Here is a 19648-nt window from a genome sequence, read left to right on the forward strand (position 1 = left end):
TAAATATTAAGTACTGTTTAGAGAAAAATAGCTATTTCAGCCCTTAACTATAGCGGGTCAGGTATGTTTTTAATGGATGTAATCCTCACACAACTTTAGTCACTATTACCCCTATTTTACATGTGAAGAAACTGAGGTGCAAGAATCTTAGAAATAAGATTTTATGAATCTCGTCACTTCAGGTAATGTATTTATTTGATCCTTTTTAATTTTGCTTTAAGATCTCACAAGATAATGTCACACTATTTACTAGCTTTTGGAGTAGGTGTAAAGATTTTTATGTATACAGACCTCTGTAATGAGAGCATATAGTCTTCTATTATTGTCTTATAATAAGAGAAACTAAGTTATTCTTTGATCCATCTCATTTCTTGTGTTAAAGAAGTGTTATGTCGACAAAATTTTAGGGAAATATTTTATCCTAAAAATGTTGATTATCCAAGGTTGAAAATGTTTCATCTGAAAGCTTAAAGATGTGTGTCTTGGTAATAAGATGATCACTTCAGGTTCAGTATTTTAATCGGGATGGGTAGCAACTGAAATGTTTTTCCTCTAAACTTTCTGTGGGGAGCTTTTGTCTCACCTTCTCCTATTTATTCAGAACTTTTTGTCTATAAAGAATCTGTCAGCATAGGACCCAGGACAGTCTGGATTGGGGATCTGTTTCTGGAAGTGTATTAAACAGTTTTCTATAGATACTTGCTTATGAAGCTGCATCAAGTAGATACCATGGTTACTGCCATCTCTGTGATTTACTCTGTTCATAGCCCCTTCCCAACTGTGCATCCTCTCTTTTGCTCTTTTGTTTTCCTGCTAGTTTGGGAATAGGTTTTAAAATATGACTTGCTGTCCTGGTGCTTATGTAGAGTAGCCATGTGTTTTTCTGGATAGTTAAGAAATGGGCTGACCAACAGGCATAGTTAAAATGGAGAAAGCTTAGCGTTCTGTCTTTCCTGTTAAACATAATGAGTTTAGACGATTATGACTACATGTAATTATCAGGATCTGCTAGACAGGACATCTGTTTTACTTTTTACTCATTATATTGGTGTAGAAATAGCATCTTTTTAATATAATGTGGAAATTATTTTGTGTTCTAGCTGGCACTGGTGGCCTAATTTTTGAAATGTGCTTTCTGGAGAAATAGCACATGGTCAGTATAAAATTATCTTATTAGAACTAGATATTTATTTTTCTAAAAATGTTTGTTTTTTAAATGGAAACTAAGTCTTTATGAACATTTGGATATTCATTTATTCTAGAGTGCATTCAATTTTTTTGGTATATTCAAATATTTTTCCTTTGGTTTTATTTGCCAGGTTGCACGTTTTCAAAAAATTCCTAATGCTGAAAATGAGACAATGATTCCTGTATTGACATCAAAAAAAGCAAGCGAATTACCAGTCAGTGAAGTTGCAAGCATTCTCCAAGTAAGTGCTTGGTGGGGAGGTAGGGTGTAAATAGTAAATCATCAACTTAGACTATAGATAAATGCCGTCTACTGGAATTTTCTGTGATGATGTAAATATGCTGTTCTGCACTGTTCAGTACAGTAGTGAGTAGTTAATTTAAACATGACAACTCAGTATTTGAAGTGTGGCTATTTAGGTAAGGAACTGAACTTAATTTAATTTTTATTCATTAAAATTTAAATGGCTGTACAGGGCTAGTGTTTACCTAATTGGACAGTGCAGCTCTAGGTCATTAGCATTGCCAGGAACTATTAATGCTATGTAAGGATTAGTTGGATTAATAAAATAGTTAATTATTAATATTAATTAACATAAGTAGAGTTAGGAGTTTATCATTTTTTTGTGTTTTCTAAAGTAAAGTAAAAGCTAAGTACAAGATAGGGACTGCAAATAAACTTTAATTGCCTATGTAACTTAATCTCTTTAGTTTTAAAAAGCACAGACTAATGTAACATAGTGTTTTTTATTTTTCTTTAAAAATTCACATATTTTAATGATGGCATTAAAAAACATTGGATATCTGTGTTTTTGAGGGTTTTTTGGTTGTTGTATTTATGTTTTAAAACCATTTATTTTAAATATTTTTAAGTATTGTGAGACTCCATTATAAAATTCTATTATAAAGTTTTTGGCTGGAGAAACTGATTATTTTAGGGATGCAAGCAATTTCATCCTTTAATGCTAGTTATGATAATACATCGTGAGAGACCATGACTCTTCTGAGGTTCTCAGACCCAATTCCAGTATGGTTGGGAGGGTTGGTTCTCCTACACATAACACCATGCAATTCTTGGACACCCAAGAATTTAACTCAATTCTAACAGTATCCACCCAGAGATAACATCAGATTCCATAGGTTAAGGATTCAGCCCTGGAAATTTGTCTCTTACTCCTGACTTCAGAAGTCAATCACAAGTTCTAGGCTATTATCTATGCTTTTGACCTACTCAGTACAGATGAGACGTTTCTTCTTAGATTCATTTAATTTTGCTACCGTGGCTCACAGAACTCAAGCAAACACTTAAGTTTATCAGTTTATTAAAGAGATAAAATAAAGGATACAAATCAACAGCCAGATGAAGAGATAAGTGGGTCTGGTATGGGGAAAGGGCCTGGAGCTTCCATGTCCTCTCCAGGTACACCATTTTCCCCAGTCTCCATGTGTTCAGCCTGGAAGCTCTCCAAGCCCAGTCCTTTTGGGCTTTTATGGAGGCTTCATTGCTTAGTCATTGGCCTTTGGCTGATACAGCCTCTATCCTCTCTCTCTTCAGAGGTAAGGGAGGATGGTGAACCCTCTTGGCTACCAGCTGCTGCTCTTGGGTGGGGTCCAAAAGTCACTTTCATTAACACAACAAAAGACACCTTTTTTGCCATATCCTAGGAAATTCCAAGAGTTTTAGGAGCTCTGAGCCAACAACCCTGGAGGAAGACCAGATAAATAAAAATGAGAAATATGCTTGGTCATTGATGACCAGATAACATAAGTATTTCTTATAAGTCACAATATTGTGGTGACTGAAGAATGTAGGTGGTGTTCATAGAACATAATTATTTTCAGTAATTTAGGAACCACAAATTATCTGCTTGAAATAATTACATAGTTCAAGAGTAAAAAGTAATACCAATCTGAGGGTTTTTGATAATATGCTCAGAGAACAAGAAAGGCAGTTTTAGTCCACTGAATGTTCTTTTGGAGAAAATAATTTTAGAAAATAAAACAACGAAAACAAATATTTTGCCCTCTGTAAGTCATGTGGCTGATTTTTGTTATTTCTTTTTTCTCAGAGAAAATCATAAGTTTATTAAACTCTACCTTATTGCTTACATTTTATCAAGGTATAATTTACATGAAATATAATGTACCCATATTAAGGAAACAGTTTGCATTTTGGCAAATGTAACTACCACCAGAATTAAGATATGGTACACTTTCATCACTCCTTAGAAGTTCCATGAGGTCCCTCTACAGATTTCTAAGTAGATTTTGCTCTTGGCCCCAAGCAACCACTGATAATTCTTTTTGTTACAACAGATTAGTTTTGACTGCTGTATAGTTCTTATAAATATGAACATACATAATGTACCCTTGTGTTTTTGTTCTTTTGTCCTCTGCTAACATTTTTAGTAACTTTTATATGTAAAATCTAATAGGCTGATCTTCAGAATGGTCTAAACAAATGTGAAGTAAGTCATAGGCGAGCCTTCCATGGCTGGAATGAGTTTGATATCAGTGAAGATGAGCCACTATGGAAGAAATATATTTCTCAGGTGAGATGTTTTTATTTCCTCCTCTGCTGTGTAATTTACATGTATTTTTTGTTAGTGTAGTTGTTTACTTTTGTGAAGCCTTTTTTTTTTGTGGGAGAAAAGAAATAATTAAAAAAAAAACTACCTACATTTTTCTGTTAGTTTGCTCTGTTAACCTGGAATTTATATAATTTTTATTATGCAAATCTTTAAGGACTTACCTATAACGTGGAATTGATATTATGAACAGTAGTTTCCTTTACAGATGTCTACCTTACACTTACTATGAGGAATGCTAATATATGTATATTAATATATATTTTTGGAATGTTCATATTTTTTTAAAGTAATATGGCCAGCTTAGAAAATGTAATAAGGGCAGCCCCGGTGGCTCAGCGGTTTAGCGCCGCCTACAGCTCAGGGCATGATCCTGGAGACCCGGGATCAAGTCCCACATCAGGCTCCCTGCATGGAGCCTGCTTCTCCCTCTGCCTGTGTCTCTGCCTCTCTCTCTCTCTCTCCTCTCTGTGTATTCTCATGAATAAATAAATAAAATCTTTAAAAAAAAAGAAAAAGAAAATGTAATAAAAGTAAGTTAGGTAGTTTGAATCCAGACTGCCTGAGTACAGATTCTGTCTTTATTTCTTACTAGCTATATGATCTTTATTATCTTCTGAGTTTCTTATCTATAACATGAGGATAATTTTAGGAGATTGTAAGGTATCTATAAACAATAGTTATTTTTAATATATTTTGTCAATATCCCAATCTTTTCAGAAAGACTTATTGTAGGATTTTTGTCTTATCTTGATAACAAGTATGTTACTGTGAAAAGTTCCAAGAATGCAGAATCCTGTGGCCAGTTTTCACCCAGTAGGGTTAGTTTGCCAAACAAGTTCTTTTTATTTTTACTTATTTACTTATTTTTTTAACAAGTTCTTTTTAGTAAAGAAAACTTTTAATGCCTTCTAACTACCGGTTGTTTTTTTTTTTTTTTAAAGATCTATGTGTAGCTTTTTTTTTTTAAAGATGTTATTTTTAAATTTAATTTTATTTAAATTCAATTTGCCAGCATATAGTATAACACCCACTGCTCATTACATCATGTGCCTGCCTTAATGCCTGTCACCCAATTACCCTATCCCCCTACCCTATGTATAACTTTCCTAAAGGGCTTATTAATGGGTCCAAATTTATTGGTCTTAATTTTGCAGATGAGTTTGTCTAAAGTGGAAAACAATCTGTCATGTTTGTAGAATATTATTTATATGCATGTTTGTATTCTCACATTTACCACATTTCCACATTACCTAAAACTTTAGGAAGTTGACTCTGGATTTACAAACTACGATGATTGGACTTACTTATTACTTGACGGTATAATTTGATGTTTTACTTTCTTATTCGTGTTTCAAAGCTAGACTACCTGCATCATGGGATTGCCTTGAGAATGAAACAGAAACAATGTAATGTAGTTCTGCTTGTGCTGAACTACATTAGCAGTAAATATCAGTTGTTAATCATAAAGTACTGGGCAGCCTCTTTGTTCCTCTACAAAGAACACTGAATTTGTTGCTTTGCAAACATTTGTCTGGAGCCTGCCATTAATCAAGTGGTATGCTTATTACCATGGCGCAGCTATTTTAGAGATTGTAATAAAAAAGCCCATGGGTCTTGTCATCAATTTGTGATGATAAGAGCTAACATTTGAAGAGGGTTTTATGGTTTACACAGTGCTTTAATATACATTCTTAGTTAATTTTTACCATACTTTTGGTGTAAGGTACTGTTTTACCAGATGAGGAGCCTTGGGTCATACGTAAGTGAAAGAACTGGATTTAAATCCAGGTACTCTGACTCAGTGAAGTGTGTGTGGTTTGTCAACCCTAAACCATATTGCAGTTGTAGTTTTAGTTTGTTAGAGTAGTGATTTTCAATCCTCTAGAAGTTAGAATCATTTGGGGAATGCTTAAAAAATGCTGAAGCCTGGGCCCTATGCCCAGAGATTTTGATTTAACTGGTCTGGTGTGAACCTAGGCATTTGTTAGAAGTTCTTCGCATGATTCTGATGTGAAGCAGGGTCAGAACCACTGTGTCAGGGAATGGAATCATATAGGGAGTGGGAGGTGACAGGATCTAACCTCACTGCTGTTGTATCTAGGGGCTGGGCTCTCTGGTGGGATGAATTCTTTGTAGCCTAGTGACTTTTGCACCTTTAACAGTGATTGGCACCATTTCATCAGAAGGAAGAGGCTCTGGCAACAAAGCTCTGATGTTTAAGGAGTAGGATGTCCAACTGGAAGAATTTAGGGTAGCTCTGGTACTTGGTCATCTAAGCACGGCCTGGTTGGGTCGGTGGTGTGGTTCTGTTTCTTTAGATACTGTTGCCTCTGCCAGATAGATATTAGGAAAATGAGCAATTGGAAAATTCTCAGCTTCTGTGGAGTGGATCTTACTGTCAGCTCTTTGCTGACCAAGAGGGATTATCCCTGGGGCATGTGGGACAACCCCTGAATTGTAATCTGTGCTAATTTACTAAGTATAGGAATGTTTGGACCTCATAAGTTAGGTGTGCTACCCAGTGTTAACCTAAATCGTCATCTTAAAAATAATTTTCCACTCATTCTAGCTTCAGTAGAAATTCAGTCCAGTTCTATTTATTAAATTATTGTACTGAAAATACACATGTATCATAAGGAATTGGTAGGTTCTTAGTTTCAAGTATTGATATTTAATTTTCTTTTTTTTCTGAAAAGGAACTGTTAAGAAGTGGTGACTTTAAAATGTAGTTAAGTATAAATTTTTTGTTAATTGAAGAGACATCTAAAATCTCATTCAAATGTAGACTCATAGTTTTCTAGCCATGCTTCAGTAGTTTATTTTTTTAGGTTTTTGTTGTGATGGAACATAACTACCATTCATACAAAACTGTTGAATTGCTGTTTGTTTTCACTTTCAGTTTAAAAATCCCCTTATTATGCTGCTTCTGGCCTCTGCAGTCATCAGTGTTTTAATGCATCAGTTTGATGATGCTGTCAGTATCACTGTGGTAAGAAAAAATATGTATATTTTAAAATTATTGGATAATCATTTAAAATTAGGGTTGGCTTTTATTTTGGGAAGTGAAATGAGAAATACCTTAACATTTCTTCAGGTTTTTTGTTAATATCCAAATTCTACATTTTGTTGCAGTAATCTCCAGTAATGTTCAAGGGTCTGTGATTGGCATTCATGAGAATTATTTAATAACCTTATAATTTTACAGATATGAAATATTTTATAATAAATTTCTGGTTAAAATTTAATTTCGTTTCCTTTCTAATTGAGAATGTTTTGACTAATTGTGAACTAAGCCTGATGATTATGAAAGTAAAAATATTACTTAGCAATTGAACACTATTTACTATGTAACATTTTATTCTTTCTGGCTAAGCCGTTCTAGCTTTCATTGAAAGTTTCCTAAGTTTCCTTTGTTTTCTTGTCCTCTGTTTTCTTATAGTATAAAAGTTTATAGCAAGTATAAGCGTTGATTAAAACAAATATGTTTATTCTTAAGAACACAGTAGAAATTAATATAGATAGAGCTTAATTTGGTTTTTGAACTCTTGCTTGTAGACTCCCTGGTGTCTCTGAAACTGTTTCAGGGAGACTGTAAGGTCAAATCTATTTTTGTAATATTAAAACATTATTTATGCTATAGATATTTGTATCTGTGGTGCAAAAGCAATGGCAGGTAAAACAGTATTGACTCAAGTCAAAATAATGGCACCAAACTGTACTAGTGGTCATTGTTTTCTTCCTTGTTTCTCTTAAGAGTGTTTTTCATAAAGCAGTAAAAATTAATTTCATTAAATCTTGACAGTTGAGTAATGTCTTTTGAATATTCTGTATAATAAAATGAGAAATATGCATAAAGGATTTATGTATCTTGAGGTACAGTGGTCGTTTCAGGGAAGGGCAGTTTTGGTGAGCTGAACTAGGCTTTTATTAAAAAGAAGGAATGATAGACTTGGTTAAGACTTGGATAAATGGCGTATTTTTTTAAGGAAGTGAATGAAATGAACCTATCACTTCAGGGAAAACAAATAGCACTTATTGCCTGTGATAAAATTCAAGCTTTCAAGTGATACTTAGAATTTTGCAAAATTTTTATTAATTACCATGTGTTAAGTAGTTTCCCAGTATTTAAGACTTCATTCTTAAACAAATTTATTCAGTTGTGATTTCAATGAATATGATTTTTTTTTTACTAATATGAAATGTGTTAACACTTGAAAGATTTGAGTAACCAAGTAAATCAGTGTTTTCTAAGTGACCAGTGCAAGATGTTACAGTGTTTTCAGTAATCAAAGATCCAAAGTGAAAATCAGTTAATGGATTTTCTATAATAAATTAAGAAAAGTTCATTGATACAATTTAGATTCTACATTGCAAATTAAGTAACTATAGTTGTCTAATTTTGGTGTAGTAGCTAAGAGGGATATCACAGTCATCTGAAAAAGCTTTTAAAATACTTCCTTTTCCAACAATATCTGTATGAGATTAGGTTTTCTTTGTATACTTCAGCCGAATCAACATAAGATCTTAGATTGAATGCAGAAGCTAATGTGAGAATCTAGCTTTGTATTAATGTCTTTAAAGGCAGATATTAAAGACAGAATAATTGAAAACACTTGGTATTTTTCTCAAAAATTTTTTTATTTGAAAGTGTATTTCCCATAAAAATGTTGTATATATTAACATGTAATGGTTTTACTACTTTTTAGATGAATTAATAAGGAGAAATTAAAACTGAGCAATTGAAAAAGTAATTATGATAAATATCAATAGATTAAAACCCACAGAAAAGCTGGTCCTTAGTTTGTAAGAGCAAAGAGGTATCTTGAGATCAAATTTGAGAAGCTGCCCTAGGGGAGGCAAATCACAGTCAGCTGTCAGTTTTTTCCCAAAGGCAAAGTTGTGATTTCTTGCCCAGTAGATCTCAGTGCTTAGTGTCTGGTATCTGGGGACTGCAGATAGAAAAATAAAACACTATTAACAGTTATTTCTGAAGTTACAATGTCTGATTTAAAAAATTGTTTCTTTGTTTTGTTTAGGCAATACTTATTGTCGTCACAGTTGCCTTTGTTCAGGTGAGTAGGTAGCCTATTTTTTCAGTATTAAAATTTTAGTTAATTGCTTAAAAAAACTAGGGTATCTTATAAAATCTGTGGTTATTGGAGGATGGTAATATTGGTCAGAACAATTCATTCATTGTTTTTCAAATGACTTCAGAAACTCAACTCTCTAGGGAACTTTGTGGAACTAATTTGACTGTTTTGATTTAGAAAGTAGAAAGAAGAAAATGTTTTTTTATTTGATGAAGTTAAAGGTAACTGAAGGAGATGAAGACAAAAAGCACAATAAATAAATAAAATCCAGCAACAAGTTTAAAACCTTTATTCAATTAAAAAATTGGGATAGGTTTAAATTCCTCATTTCCTAGACATAAAGAATGTTCTGACCTGTATTAAACTTCGAATTCAGCATAGGCATTCAAACAGTAAATAAAACATACAATGAGGAACCCTCTTTTTTTTTTTTTAAATTTTTAAAATTTATTCATGAGAGACACAGAGAGAGAGACAGACAGAGACGCAGGCAGAGGGAGAAGCAGGCTCCATGCAGGGAGCCCGACATGGGACTCGATCCCCGGGTCTCCAGGATCACACCCTGGACTGAAGGCAGGCGCTAAACCACTGAGCCACCTGGGCCCCTGAGGAACCCCTTTTAAAAATGAAATGTGTATAATGTTGAGATAATGTCAGGATTTTTATTGCAAGTATAGGCATATATGAAAACATAGGCTTAGTTTTATGTTTATATAATGTTTGATAACTTCACATTTTAGAATAGTGTTGGCAGGTCTCATTTTATTAACAATTTTAAAGCATAGTTAATAAGAATAGAAGGAATGGGGCATCTGGCTGGCTAAGTTGGTGGAGCATGTGATTCTGGATCTTGGGGTTGGGAGTTTGAGCCCTACATTGAGTGTAGAGATGACTCAAAAAATCTTAGAAAAGTTTATTCTAGTTAGGGGAATAATGTAATGTATGACATTCAAGTTCATGTTGTTTTTAATCTTAAGACTATATTTTAAGTGATTGTGGTTATTTTCACATCTGTGGTTATTATTTCTGTCATTATCCAGGCTTTCTGTGTCAATCTCTAATTTAGTAAGTTATTAGTTTTACAGTAACCCACTGTAAAAAAGGCAGTTGTAATCACATTATCTACAGTAAGTTTGTGAGCTCCATCAATAGACTTCAGGAATTCTGTTTCCAGGGAATCTTCTTTCTTAGACAAAAGTTGCCCTGGGGTAGGTGGAACTAGTTAGTCCAGCAGAGATCCTTCCAGGCTGGTCATATTCAAGGCTGCTCTTCATTCAGACATGTGGGTTGTACCATCCACTCAACCAGTAACTGGGAACCCTCTTGCATCCTTAATAATGCTTAAGAAATATGGAGTGACTTTCTTCAGAGGGATTCCTACAGCATTATCACTACAGATATGAGGACCTTGGCTCATTCTGTTAGTACGTAGAGAGCCCCTACCCCCCCCCCCCAAAAAGCACAAAATTGCGATTTTTAACATAGTGTGGAATTTTCCATAAAGATTGCATGTTATACACTGTGAATGCAATGGCAGAAACCATCTGCTAAATATCTCTATGAGGGGTTCATTTGATGGAAAACCCCAGAAGGAATCAGAACATTTATGAAAAACCCAGTTTCAGATTGTTACGTCTGGTTTCTTATATATATATGAGCCTTTTACCCAAATGTGCCTTGAAACCAACAAAATATTCTATAAACTGCAATTAAAAACCCTCTGTAAAAGGATCCTGTGCTGTTGCTTCAACTTATAGTGTTTTGTCAGAAAACTACCAAAACTCTGAAATTATCAATGCCGTATTTTATTTAGTATTTGTGTTTTTAATCTCAGTTTTAGGAGGAGAACGCTTGTTTATTTTTATATATATGTGTACGCTTTTTTCCCTGTCTCTTTCAAATCTCCGTTTCTTACCCCATTGTATACCCTCACAGCCAAGAATATAGCTAATTGTTTTATATACATTTATATACATACACTGATATCACCTTACAATAAACTGTAGATAGAACTTTAAGTGTTCATGAGAGATGGCTGCCAGGTTTTTAATGATATGTTAAATGGTCATTTTGATACAGAAGTTATCTCTGTAGTTGTAGGGAGGAAAGCCTAAGAAGTTTGAAGAGGGAGGTAAAGATTGGGCATCTTCTATATCATTTATTACTAGGATCTAGAATTGGTGAGTGTTTTCTAACCTTCTATGGAATTTTTGGGTAAAACTTCCAAATTCTTTAATACTCTTGTATGGTTCGGGGAGAGGTGTCTTAGAATTTTCATATTACAGATTTACCTTACTTTCACATTTGTGCCTCTTGCCTAAGTAAATACTGATTTAATTCTAAGTTATTCTTATACAGCTTTGAATTTGCTATTTGAAAAAGTTTGTGATGGATGTGAAACTTTGAATAGTACTAGCGCTGCAGTCATTTCAAAACACTCCTCAGCTTTTACTCCCACTACTCACCCTTCTCCCTTTTAAAACTTAGATTAAGGGATGCCTGGGTGGCTCAGCAGTTGAGCGTCTGCCTTTGGGCAGACTCCGGACGGATCCCAGAGTTCCAGGATCGAGTCTCACATCGGGCTTCTTGCATGGAGCCTGCTTCTCTTTCTGTGTCTCTGCTTCTCTTTCTATCTCATGAATAAATAAACTCTTTTAAAAAAGTTAAAAAAATAAAACTTAGATTAAAAGATTGGTGCGTTTAGTGCAGACATGAGACAAAAATAGCAGTGATGTTGTGCGAAGCAAGACTGCCCATGGAAACATGGATTAGATAGTATGGTGAAGTTAAAGATGTTTCTGACTTTCAGCTTTGATTATATGCATAGAGAAAGACTGGAGCATCTCAGACTTAGGACTCCTGAGAATGTCCCCTTCCGGATAATTCAGGGTGATGGGAAAGGTGTCTGTCAAAGTAGTGCCAGCCACAACTGACTCTTATTTAACGTGTTCCAAGTAAACTTACCCCACAAACCTTTGTGGTTAGCCTGTGCTTAATCCTCAAAGCAGATGTTGCTTGTAGTTAATTGTCTTTGACTTCTTTGGTCATGAAACACTGAAAGTAAAATTATCTTAATCATGAGGCTCAATAAATTTAACTTTAAATGACTGAAGATTATATATTCTTTGGACACTCTAATGAGTGTTCTTCATTTTCTTATAAATAAACTGACCTTAGGTTTCACATTGAATATTAACATATATAATTGGGAATATTCAATTGTCAGAATTGTTTGGTCACTAATTTAGCGTTATTTTTAATAAGGGATAACGTTTTATGTGTTAGAAATATAAGTGCAACTAAAGGAAAAGATAAAAACTGGGGGAAGTTTTTATAAAAATGAGATTAATATTTAAGTCTGTCATGGAATATGTACATAGGAACATACATATTTGCATTTCTTTATAAATGTTTTCTCTTAATATTATATTCTTTTTTTAAAAATAGGAATATCGTTCAGAAAAATCTCTTGAAGAACTGAGTAAACTTATGCCACCAGAATGCCATTGGTATGATCCTTGTTTCTGATACGAATTTCTACTTTTTTTAAAATCGAAGTATAATTAGCATACAGTGTTATATTCATTTCAAGTGTATAATAAAATGATTCAGCAGTTTTATATATTACTCAGTACTCATCACTGTAAGTGTACTCTTAATTGCTTTTATCTCTTTCACCCATACCCCTTCCCATCTTCTGGCAGCCACCAGCTTGTTCTCAGTTTTTAAGAGTCTGTTTTTACATTTGTCACTTTTTTCATTGTTCATTTGTTTTGCTTCTTAAATTTCATATATGAGTGAAATTATATGATATTTGTCTTCTTCTGTCTTAAATTCACTTAGCATTATACCCTCTAGATCCATCTATGTTATTGCAAATGGTGAAATCTCATTCCTTTTTATGGCTGAGTATATTCCTCTGTGTGTGTGTGTACACCACATCTCTTTTATCTAGTTATCTATGGATGCACATTTGGGTTGCTTCCATATCTTCTCCTATTGCAAATAATGCTGCAGTAAACATAGGGGTGCATATATCTTTTTGAATTAGTGGTTTCATTTTCTTTAGGTAAATACCTAGTAGTGGAATTACTGGATTATATGATATTTTTACCAGTTACTGGATCATACTCTATTTTTAATTTTTTGAGAAATGTCCATACTGTTTTTGCACATTGGCTCCCCCAGTTTGTATTCCCACCAGCAGTGTATGAAGATTCCTTCCTCTCCACATCCTCACCAACACTTGTTTCTAGTATTTTTGATTGTAAAAATTCTGATGGTTGTAAAGTGATCTTATTGTGGTTTTGATTTGCATTCCCTGGTGATTAGTGATGTTGAGCATGTTTTCATATGTCTGTTGGCCATCTGTGCATCTTTGGAAAACTGTCTATTCATGTCCTCTGCCTATCTTTAATCAGATTATTATTTTATTTTTATTTATTTATTTTTTTTAGTGTTGAGTTGTAGGAATTCTTTATAAATTTTGGATATTAACCCCTTATTGGGTATATTATTTGCAAATATCTTCTCCATTAAGTAGGTTGCTATTTTTTTAATGGTTTCCTTTGCTGTGTACAAGCTTTTTGTTTAGTCCTAATAGTTAATTTTTGCTTTTGTTTCCCTGGCCTGAGGAAGGAAGAATGTTTCTGTGGTGATGTCAAAGAAATTACAACCTGTGTTTTCTTCTAGGTGTTTTATAGTTTTGGGTCTTATATTTTGGTCCTTAATCCATTTTGAGTTATATTTCTGTGGTGTAAGAAAGTGGTCCAGTTATTCTTTTGCATGTAGCTTTCCAGTTTTCCCAACACTGTTTATTGAAGAGACTGTCTTTTCCCCATTGTATATTCTTGCCTCTTTTGTTGTAGGTTAATTGACCATTTAAGTGTGGATTTATTTCTGGGCTCTCTATTCTGTTCTGTTGATCTATGTGTCTGTCTTCCCATTTGTATCATATTCAATTTCTTTCATCAGTGTTTTAAAGTTTTTAGAGTATAAATCTTTCACCTGTGGATAAATATATTCCTGGATATTTTATTCTTTTTGGTACAATTGTAAATGGGATTTTTTAAAAATTTCTCTTTCTCCTTCATTATTATTGCATAGAAACGCAGCAGATTTCTGTATATTAATTTTGTATCCAGTGTCTTTACTGAAATCAATGTCTTTACTGGATCACAGTTCCAGCAGTTTTTAGGTGGAATCTGTAGGGTTTTTTTTTTTTTTTTTAAGGTTTTATTTATTTACTCATGAGGGACAGAGAGAGAGAGAGAGAGAGGCAGAGACACAGGCAGAGGGAGAAACAGATTCCATGCAGGGAGCCTGATGTGGGACTCGATCCCGGGTCTCCAGGATCAGGCCCTGGGCTGAAGGCGGTGCTAAACCGCTGAGCCACTGGGGCTGCCCGGGTTTTTCTATATATAGTAACATGTCACCTGTGAATAGTGACAGTTTTATTTCCTCCTTAGCAATTGGACGCCTTTTATTTATTTATTTTCTTGTCTGATTGCTGTGGCAAGGCTTCTAATTACTGTGTTGAATAAAAGTGGTGAAAGTAGACATCCTTGCCTTGTTCTTGATATTAAAGGAAAAGTCTGTTTTTCACCATTGAGTATGATGTTAGTTGTGGGTTTCTCATAGAAGACTTTTATTATGTTGATGTATGTTCCCTCTAAACTTAATTGTTGCGTTTTTGTCATGAATGGATGTTGTACTTTGTTAAATGCTTTTTCTGCATCTGTTGAGATGATCATACAGTTTTTATCCTTTCTTTTGTTAATGTGATGCATTAATCATGCTGATTAATTTGGAAATATTGAACCACCCTTGCATTCCTGGAATAAATGCCATTTGATTGTGGTGAATGATGTTTTTAATATGTTGTTGAATTTTGTTTGCTTATATTTTGTTGAGGATTTTTACATTTGTGCTCATCAGAGATATTGGGTTGTAGTTTTTGTTTTTTGTAGTGTGTTAATCTGGTTTTGATGTCAGGGTAATGCTGGCATCATGTAATAAATTTTGAAACTTTCCTTTGTCTTCTACTTTTTGGAATTGTTTGAGAAGAATAAATATTAACTCTTCTTTAAATGTTTGGTAAAATTCACCTGTGAATCCATCTCGTCTTGGACTTTTATTGGGAATTTTTTGACTACTGATTCAATTGCATTGCTAGGAGTTGGTCTTTTTAATTTTCCTTCTTCCTGATTCAGTCTTGGAAGGTTATATATTTTTAGGAATTTATCTATTTCTTCAAAGTTGTCCAATTTGTTGGCATATAATTTGTTGTAATATTCTTTTATAATCCTTTGTGTTTCTGTGATATCAGTAGTTATTTTTAATACATCCTTTCTGATTTTATTTATTTGCGTCCTCTCCTTGAGGAGTCTGGCTAAAGGTTTATCAATTTTGTTGATCTTCTCAAAGAACTGGCTCCTGGCTTTATTGATCTATTGTTTTTTTAGTCTCTATTTTATTTCTGTTTCAATCTTTATTATTTTCTTTTTTCTACTGGCTTTGACTTTATTCTCTGTTTTCCAGCTCTAAGTATAAGGTTTACTTGAGATTTTTCTTGTTTCTTGAAGTAGGCCTGTATTGCTATGAACTTCCCTCTTAGAACAATTTTTTTCGGTGTCCCAAAGATTTTGGACCATTGATTTTCTTTCTTCTTCTTTCCTTTTTTTGTTTTTTGTTTTTTTGTTTTTGTTTTTGTTTTTTTTAGAAAAATCAAGGAAACAGTGCTTTGAATGACAAATTAATTGAAATTTACCTAACATACAATATTCAGAGCAGTCCATCCAAAAACCGTGGATTACATATTCTTTTCAAGAGCACATGGAACATTCTTCAGAATAGATCATATATTAGGCCACAAAACAAGTCTCAAGAAATTCATAAAGATTGAAATTAGATTGTGCATCTTTTCTGACTGCAGTGGTATGAAACTGGAAATCAATCACAAGAAAAATTTGGAAAGAGCACACATACAATGGAATTCAAAGAGCAAATAAAAAAATACATGGAGATAAATGAAAATGGATATGCACTCTTAAAAATAGAAATCGAGTGTGAGTAGTACCAGTAGTAACAAATGGTGATACCAGATCTGTCCAAACATGGTAGAAATCATTAGGCTGACGTGAAAAATTCATGTTCTGTTCAATGTAGGAAGTTGTAATATTAAAACTTTAAAGTACTGATTTTGCGATTCTTGAGACACGGATTTATTTAACAGGTTTTTTTTGCGTGTGTGTGTGTGTGTGTGTGAGACTATGTGTTAAGCACTGTTGGGGTTACAGTGATGCACAATCAAACAGACCCAGATGAAGAAGAAGAGTGCTACAACTTAACTGGTCATTTTTTCCAATGCCTTTTTTGTCCTCTGAACATCTTAATTACCAAGAATAGAAAAATAATTATTTGCTTAGTTTCTTATATTTGAGTTAGCTTCTTTGAAGTGATTATAATACTACAACATATTTTTCCTCAGGCAAGCCCACTAGAAATAATTTTTAAAAATAAGTGATGTGTCTTTCTTTTTTCAGCCATAGTTGTTTCTGTTTCATGTTACAGTGTACGTGAAGGAAAATTGGAACATACACTAGCTCGAGACTTGGTTCCAGGTGATACAGTTTACCTTTCTGTTGGAGACAGAGTTCCTGCTGATTTACGCTTATTTGAGGTAAGTTTGGTGTGTCAATTTCTTTGGGCTGCTTTAACAATGTACCATAGCTTGGGTCGCTTATAAACAACAGAAGAGTATTTTGCGTAGTTCTGGAGGCTGGGGAATCCAAGATCAAGGGTCCAGCCCAGTTGCATTCTAGTGAGGGCCCTCTTTTCGGGTTCATAGCTGTGCCTTCTCTCTGTCCTCACATGGTGGAAGGGGCTGGGGAGCCCTCTTTGATGCTCTTACAAGAACACTAATCCTGTTCGTGAGAGCTCCATCCTCTTTACCTAAGCACATCTGAAAAGTCATACCTGCTAATACCTCATGTTTGAGACTTTGGATTTCAATATATAAAGTTGAGTGGGGGACGCAAATATTGAGACCATCGCATTTGGTGATCTTTTTGTGAGAAATGAAAATACTTGGATGTAGACTAAAGAATAGATGTTAGTAATTTTAAGAATGCATAGCTGATTTGGACTCTTTGTTTAAAAAGTGCCATGTAGTAAACGTGTTTTGTTTTCTTAAAATATATTTATCTTTACCACAGAGTCTTTTGAGGTATACATTAGTGAATCAGCCTATCTTTATGGAAATGTGTGTTAGGTCTTGCGGAAGACACAAAGATGATGTAATGAGTTCTTGTGATCAGAGAGCACACTATTTGTGTACGTAAATCACTCACAATAAAATAAGATACAGTCTGGTAAGTGACTAAGAGAAGTACAAAGAATGGAGTGTAAAAACTTAGAGAAAGGAGCAATTTACCTCTGATTTCAGTGAAAATCAGGAAATGTTTCAGACAACAACGTGGCTTTGATGGTGAGAATGGAAAGGTAGTACTGGACAGAGATGTGGAAGACCACGAAGCAGCAGTATTCAGATCCCTGGGAATGTCCCAGTGTATAATACCGGGGTAGATAGAATATGTTAAGGGTAGAAAATGTATGATGGAATCAGATTCAAGGGGGCCTTGGATACAAAGCTCTACTTCAGATTTTACTGGTTAGGAATTGGCTTTAAAGGTCATATGCAGCTGGCAAATGATCTTGCCCTTAATCTGGTCACAGTGTATAGAATAGATTGACAGGCTAGAAAATGGAGTTAGGCATCTAGTTTAGCATGCCAGTCGCATCTACTTTTGGAATTAACAGGCTATTCATTAACACCTATAGAGCTGTCAGTCTTTGAGAACATTCAGATTTTGGGACATAAAAAGTATTCAGAGGTTATAGAAAGCTTCAAGAACCTTTCTGAACTGTAATAACAGACTTCATTTAATCCTGAAGCAATGGCCTTTTTTCCAAATATTTAAAATTTCTTCTTAGGAAGATACCCGATTGCTTTAATTGGTGAGTGGAAATAATTGATAATATAGCAAGTGTTGGGAATATTGTTTATTTTGCTTTATCACTTTCTGCCTTTATCTTTTTATGTTACATCTGTTTTTACTCATTTCTTCTCCCTTCCTTCTATTCCTAATACTTGGTTTATGACAAGACCTTGGATTATCATTCTTTAGACTTTTGGTTGGCCTGTCACTTGATATAAATTATCTTCCCTTTCCTCAGAGGGCCCTAATTTGAATTCTTGGAGTTTATGTCATCATCATTTATTCTGGAGTGCTTCTCTTTCAGTTTAGAAGCAGACCTCCTCATTGGGGTAGTAAGTAGATGGTGTTTCCCTTTATTTGAACATTTTGAGCAGTATAATGACATAGAAACTTTAAAACAGGGATGCCTGGGTGGCTCAGTGGTTGAGTGTCTGCCTTTTGCTTGGTGTGATCTGAGGGTCCTGGGATTGAGTCCGGCATCGGGCTCCCTGTGGGGAGCCTACTTCTTCCTCTGCCTATGTCTCTGCCTCTCTGTCTCTCTCATGAATAAATAATTAAAATCTTAAAAAAAAAAAAGAAACTTTAAAACACCATTTGAGTTGATAAAGTATATTAGAGTTTTCATTTAAATAAGGGTTAATCTAAGAATTATTTCAAAGTTCATGTGCAACTGGGAAAAAGGTAGAGTTCTGGACTAGTATATATCTTCTCCACTTAGCAAATATACTTTAAAGACTTACTGTGAGTTCAGTAAGGGAATTTTTGACCTTTTAAAGCTTGATGTGTAAAAATTGAAAGCATGTACTTTGTGGAGTGATGGGTTGTTACTGTTTTCCTCCTGCCATTAATTTTTTAGACACTTTCATTAGCATGTGTTTTATTTGACAGTGCTAAAGTTAGGTTGATTTTCTTCTGGTTAATCCATGTTTACATATATAGTTGAACATCTTTGGTTCCCTCTATCACTTCTTGTTCTGTTCATTTTACCTATCACCTTGGTACCTCAAGCAGGCTTTTACAACAACTTTTGTAGTAGATTAAGATAACTTTTCTAAAAGATTTAAACCTTTGTGCTGCTTCTAGATTTAAACATACTAACCTATGACATAATAAGGCTATTAAGGTAAATTTCTCTTCTGGACACAGAGGCTACTAGCTTCTGGAATTAGGTTGGCTTATTAGAGTGTTATTTGCTGAATTTGGCTTTGGTGATCTTTGGATGATTTTAAGGCTGGCTGGTCATTTGATGTTCTTGTATGAAATAAGCTCTTCATTAAGATTTAAAGGAAACCAAAAACTCACATGCCTTTGAGATATTATTGATTTCTCAAAACAAAGTGTGTGGATTTCACTTTAGAAAAAGGAAGTGTTTGGACTTCCACTGTATCGTTCTCCTCTTGTGGGTGGTGTGGTCTATCAAGGTTGCACTCTAGCATAGTCATGCTGCCACTCTAGGGTTCCTGTCATAAATTTTGAAGGTTCAGATTTTGACTATAAAACTTGCCTGGGCATTCAGTTGCATCTTGTCTGCAAGTTCAGTAATATGGCTGCTATGCAACTTTTATTTAGTATTATCTCTTAGTAGGCTGTGTCTTAAGTTAGGTCTGGCTGCTGTGATTAGATACCATAAACTGGGTGGATTGAGAGAGTGATTGCTCTCTCTTCTTCTACTTCTTGTAAAGCCACTAATCCCATTACGAGGGCCTCACCCACAGGAGTTCATCTGACCCTGATTACCTCCCAAGAGAATTATCATCACATTGGAGAGTAAAGCTTCAAC

General features: G+C 34.3%; 1 protein-coding gene across 4 annotated transcripts in view; it reads left to right on the forward strand.

Moving 5' to 3' along the window:
- ATP2C1 (ATPase secretory pathway Ca2+ transporting 1) overlaps nucleotides 1–19648 on the forward strand; it is a 135644-nt gene that overhangs the window by 40435 nt on the left and 75561 nt on the right. For 3 of the 4 annotated variants that reach the window (XM_038570826.1, XM_038570823.1, XM_038570824.1), the window contains 6 exons: nucleotides 1320–1430; nucleotides 3624–3740; nucleotides 6679–6768; nucleotides 8816–8851; nucleotides 12317–12378; nucleotides 16442–16550. In XM_038570826.1, the coding sequence (XP_038426754.1) occupies nucleotides 1362–1430; nucleotides 3624–3740; nucleotides 6679–6768; nucleotides 8816–8851; nucleotides 12317–12378; nucleotides 16442–16550 (483 nt within the window). In that variant the 5' untranslated portion in view covers nucleotides 1320–1361. Of the gene's footprint in view, nucleotides 1–1100; nucleotides 1154–1319; nucleotides 1431–3623; nucleotides 3741–6678; nucleotides 6769–8815; nucleotides 8852–12316; nucleotides 12379–16441; nucleotides 16551–19648 lie in introns of all 4 variants that reach the window. The other variant, XM_038570825.1, reaches the window with a different exon arrangement.

Source organism: Canis lupus, chromosome 23 (assembly GCF_011100685.1).
Source record: "Canis lupus familiaris isolate Mischka breed German Shepherd chromosome 23, alternate assembly UU_Cfam_GSD_1.0, whole genome shotgun sequence".
NCBI classification, from domain to species: domain Eukaryota; kingdom Metazoa; phylum Chordata; class Mammalia; order Carnivora; family Canidae; genus Canis; species Canis lupus.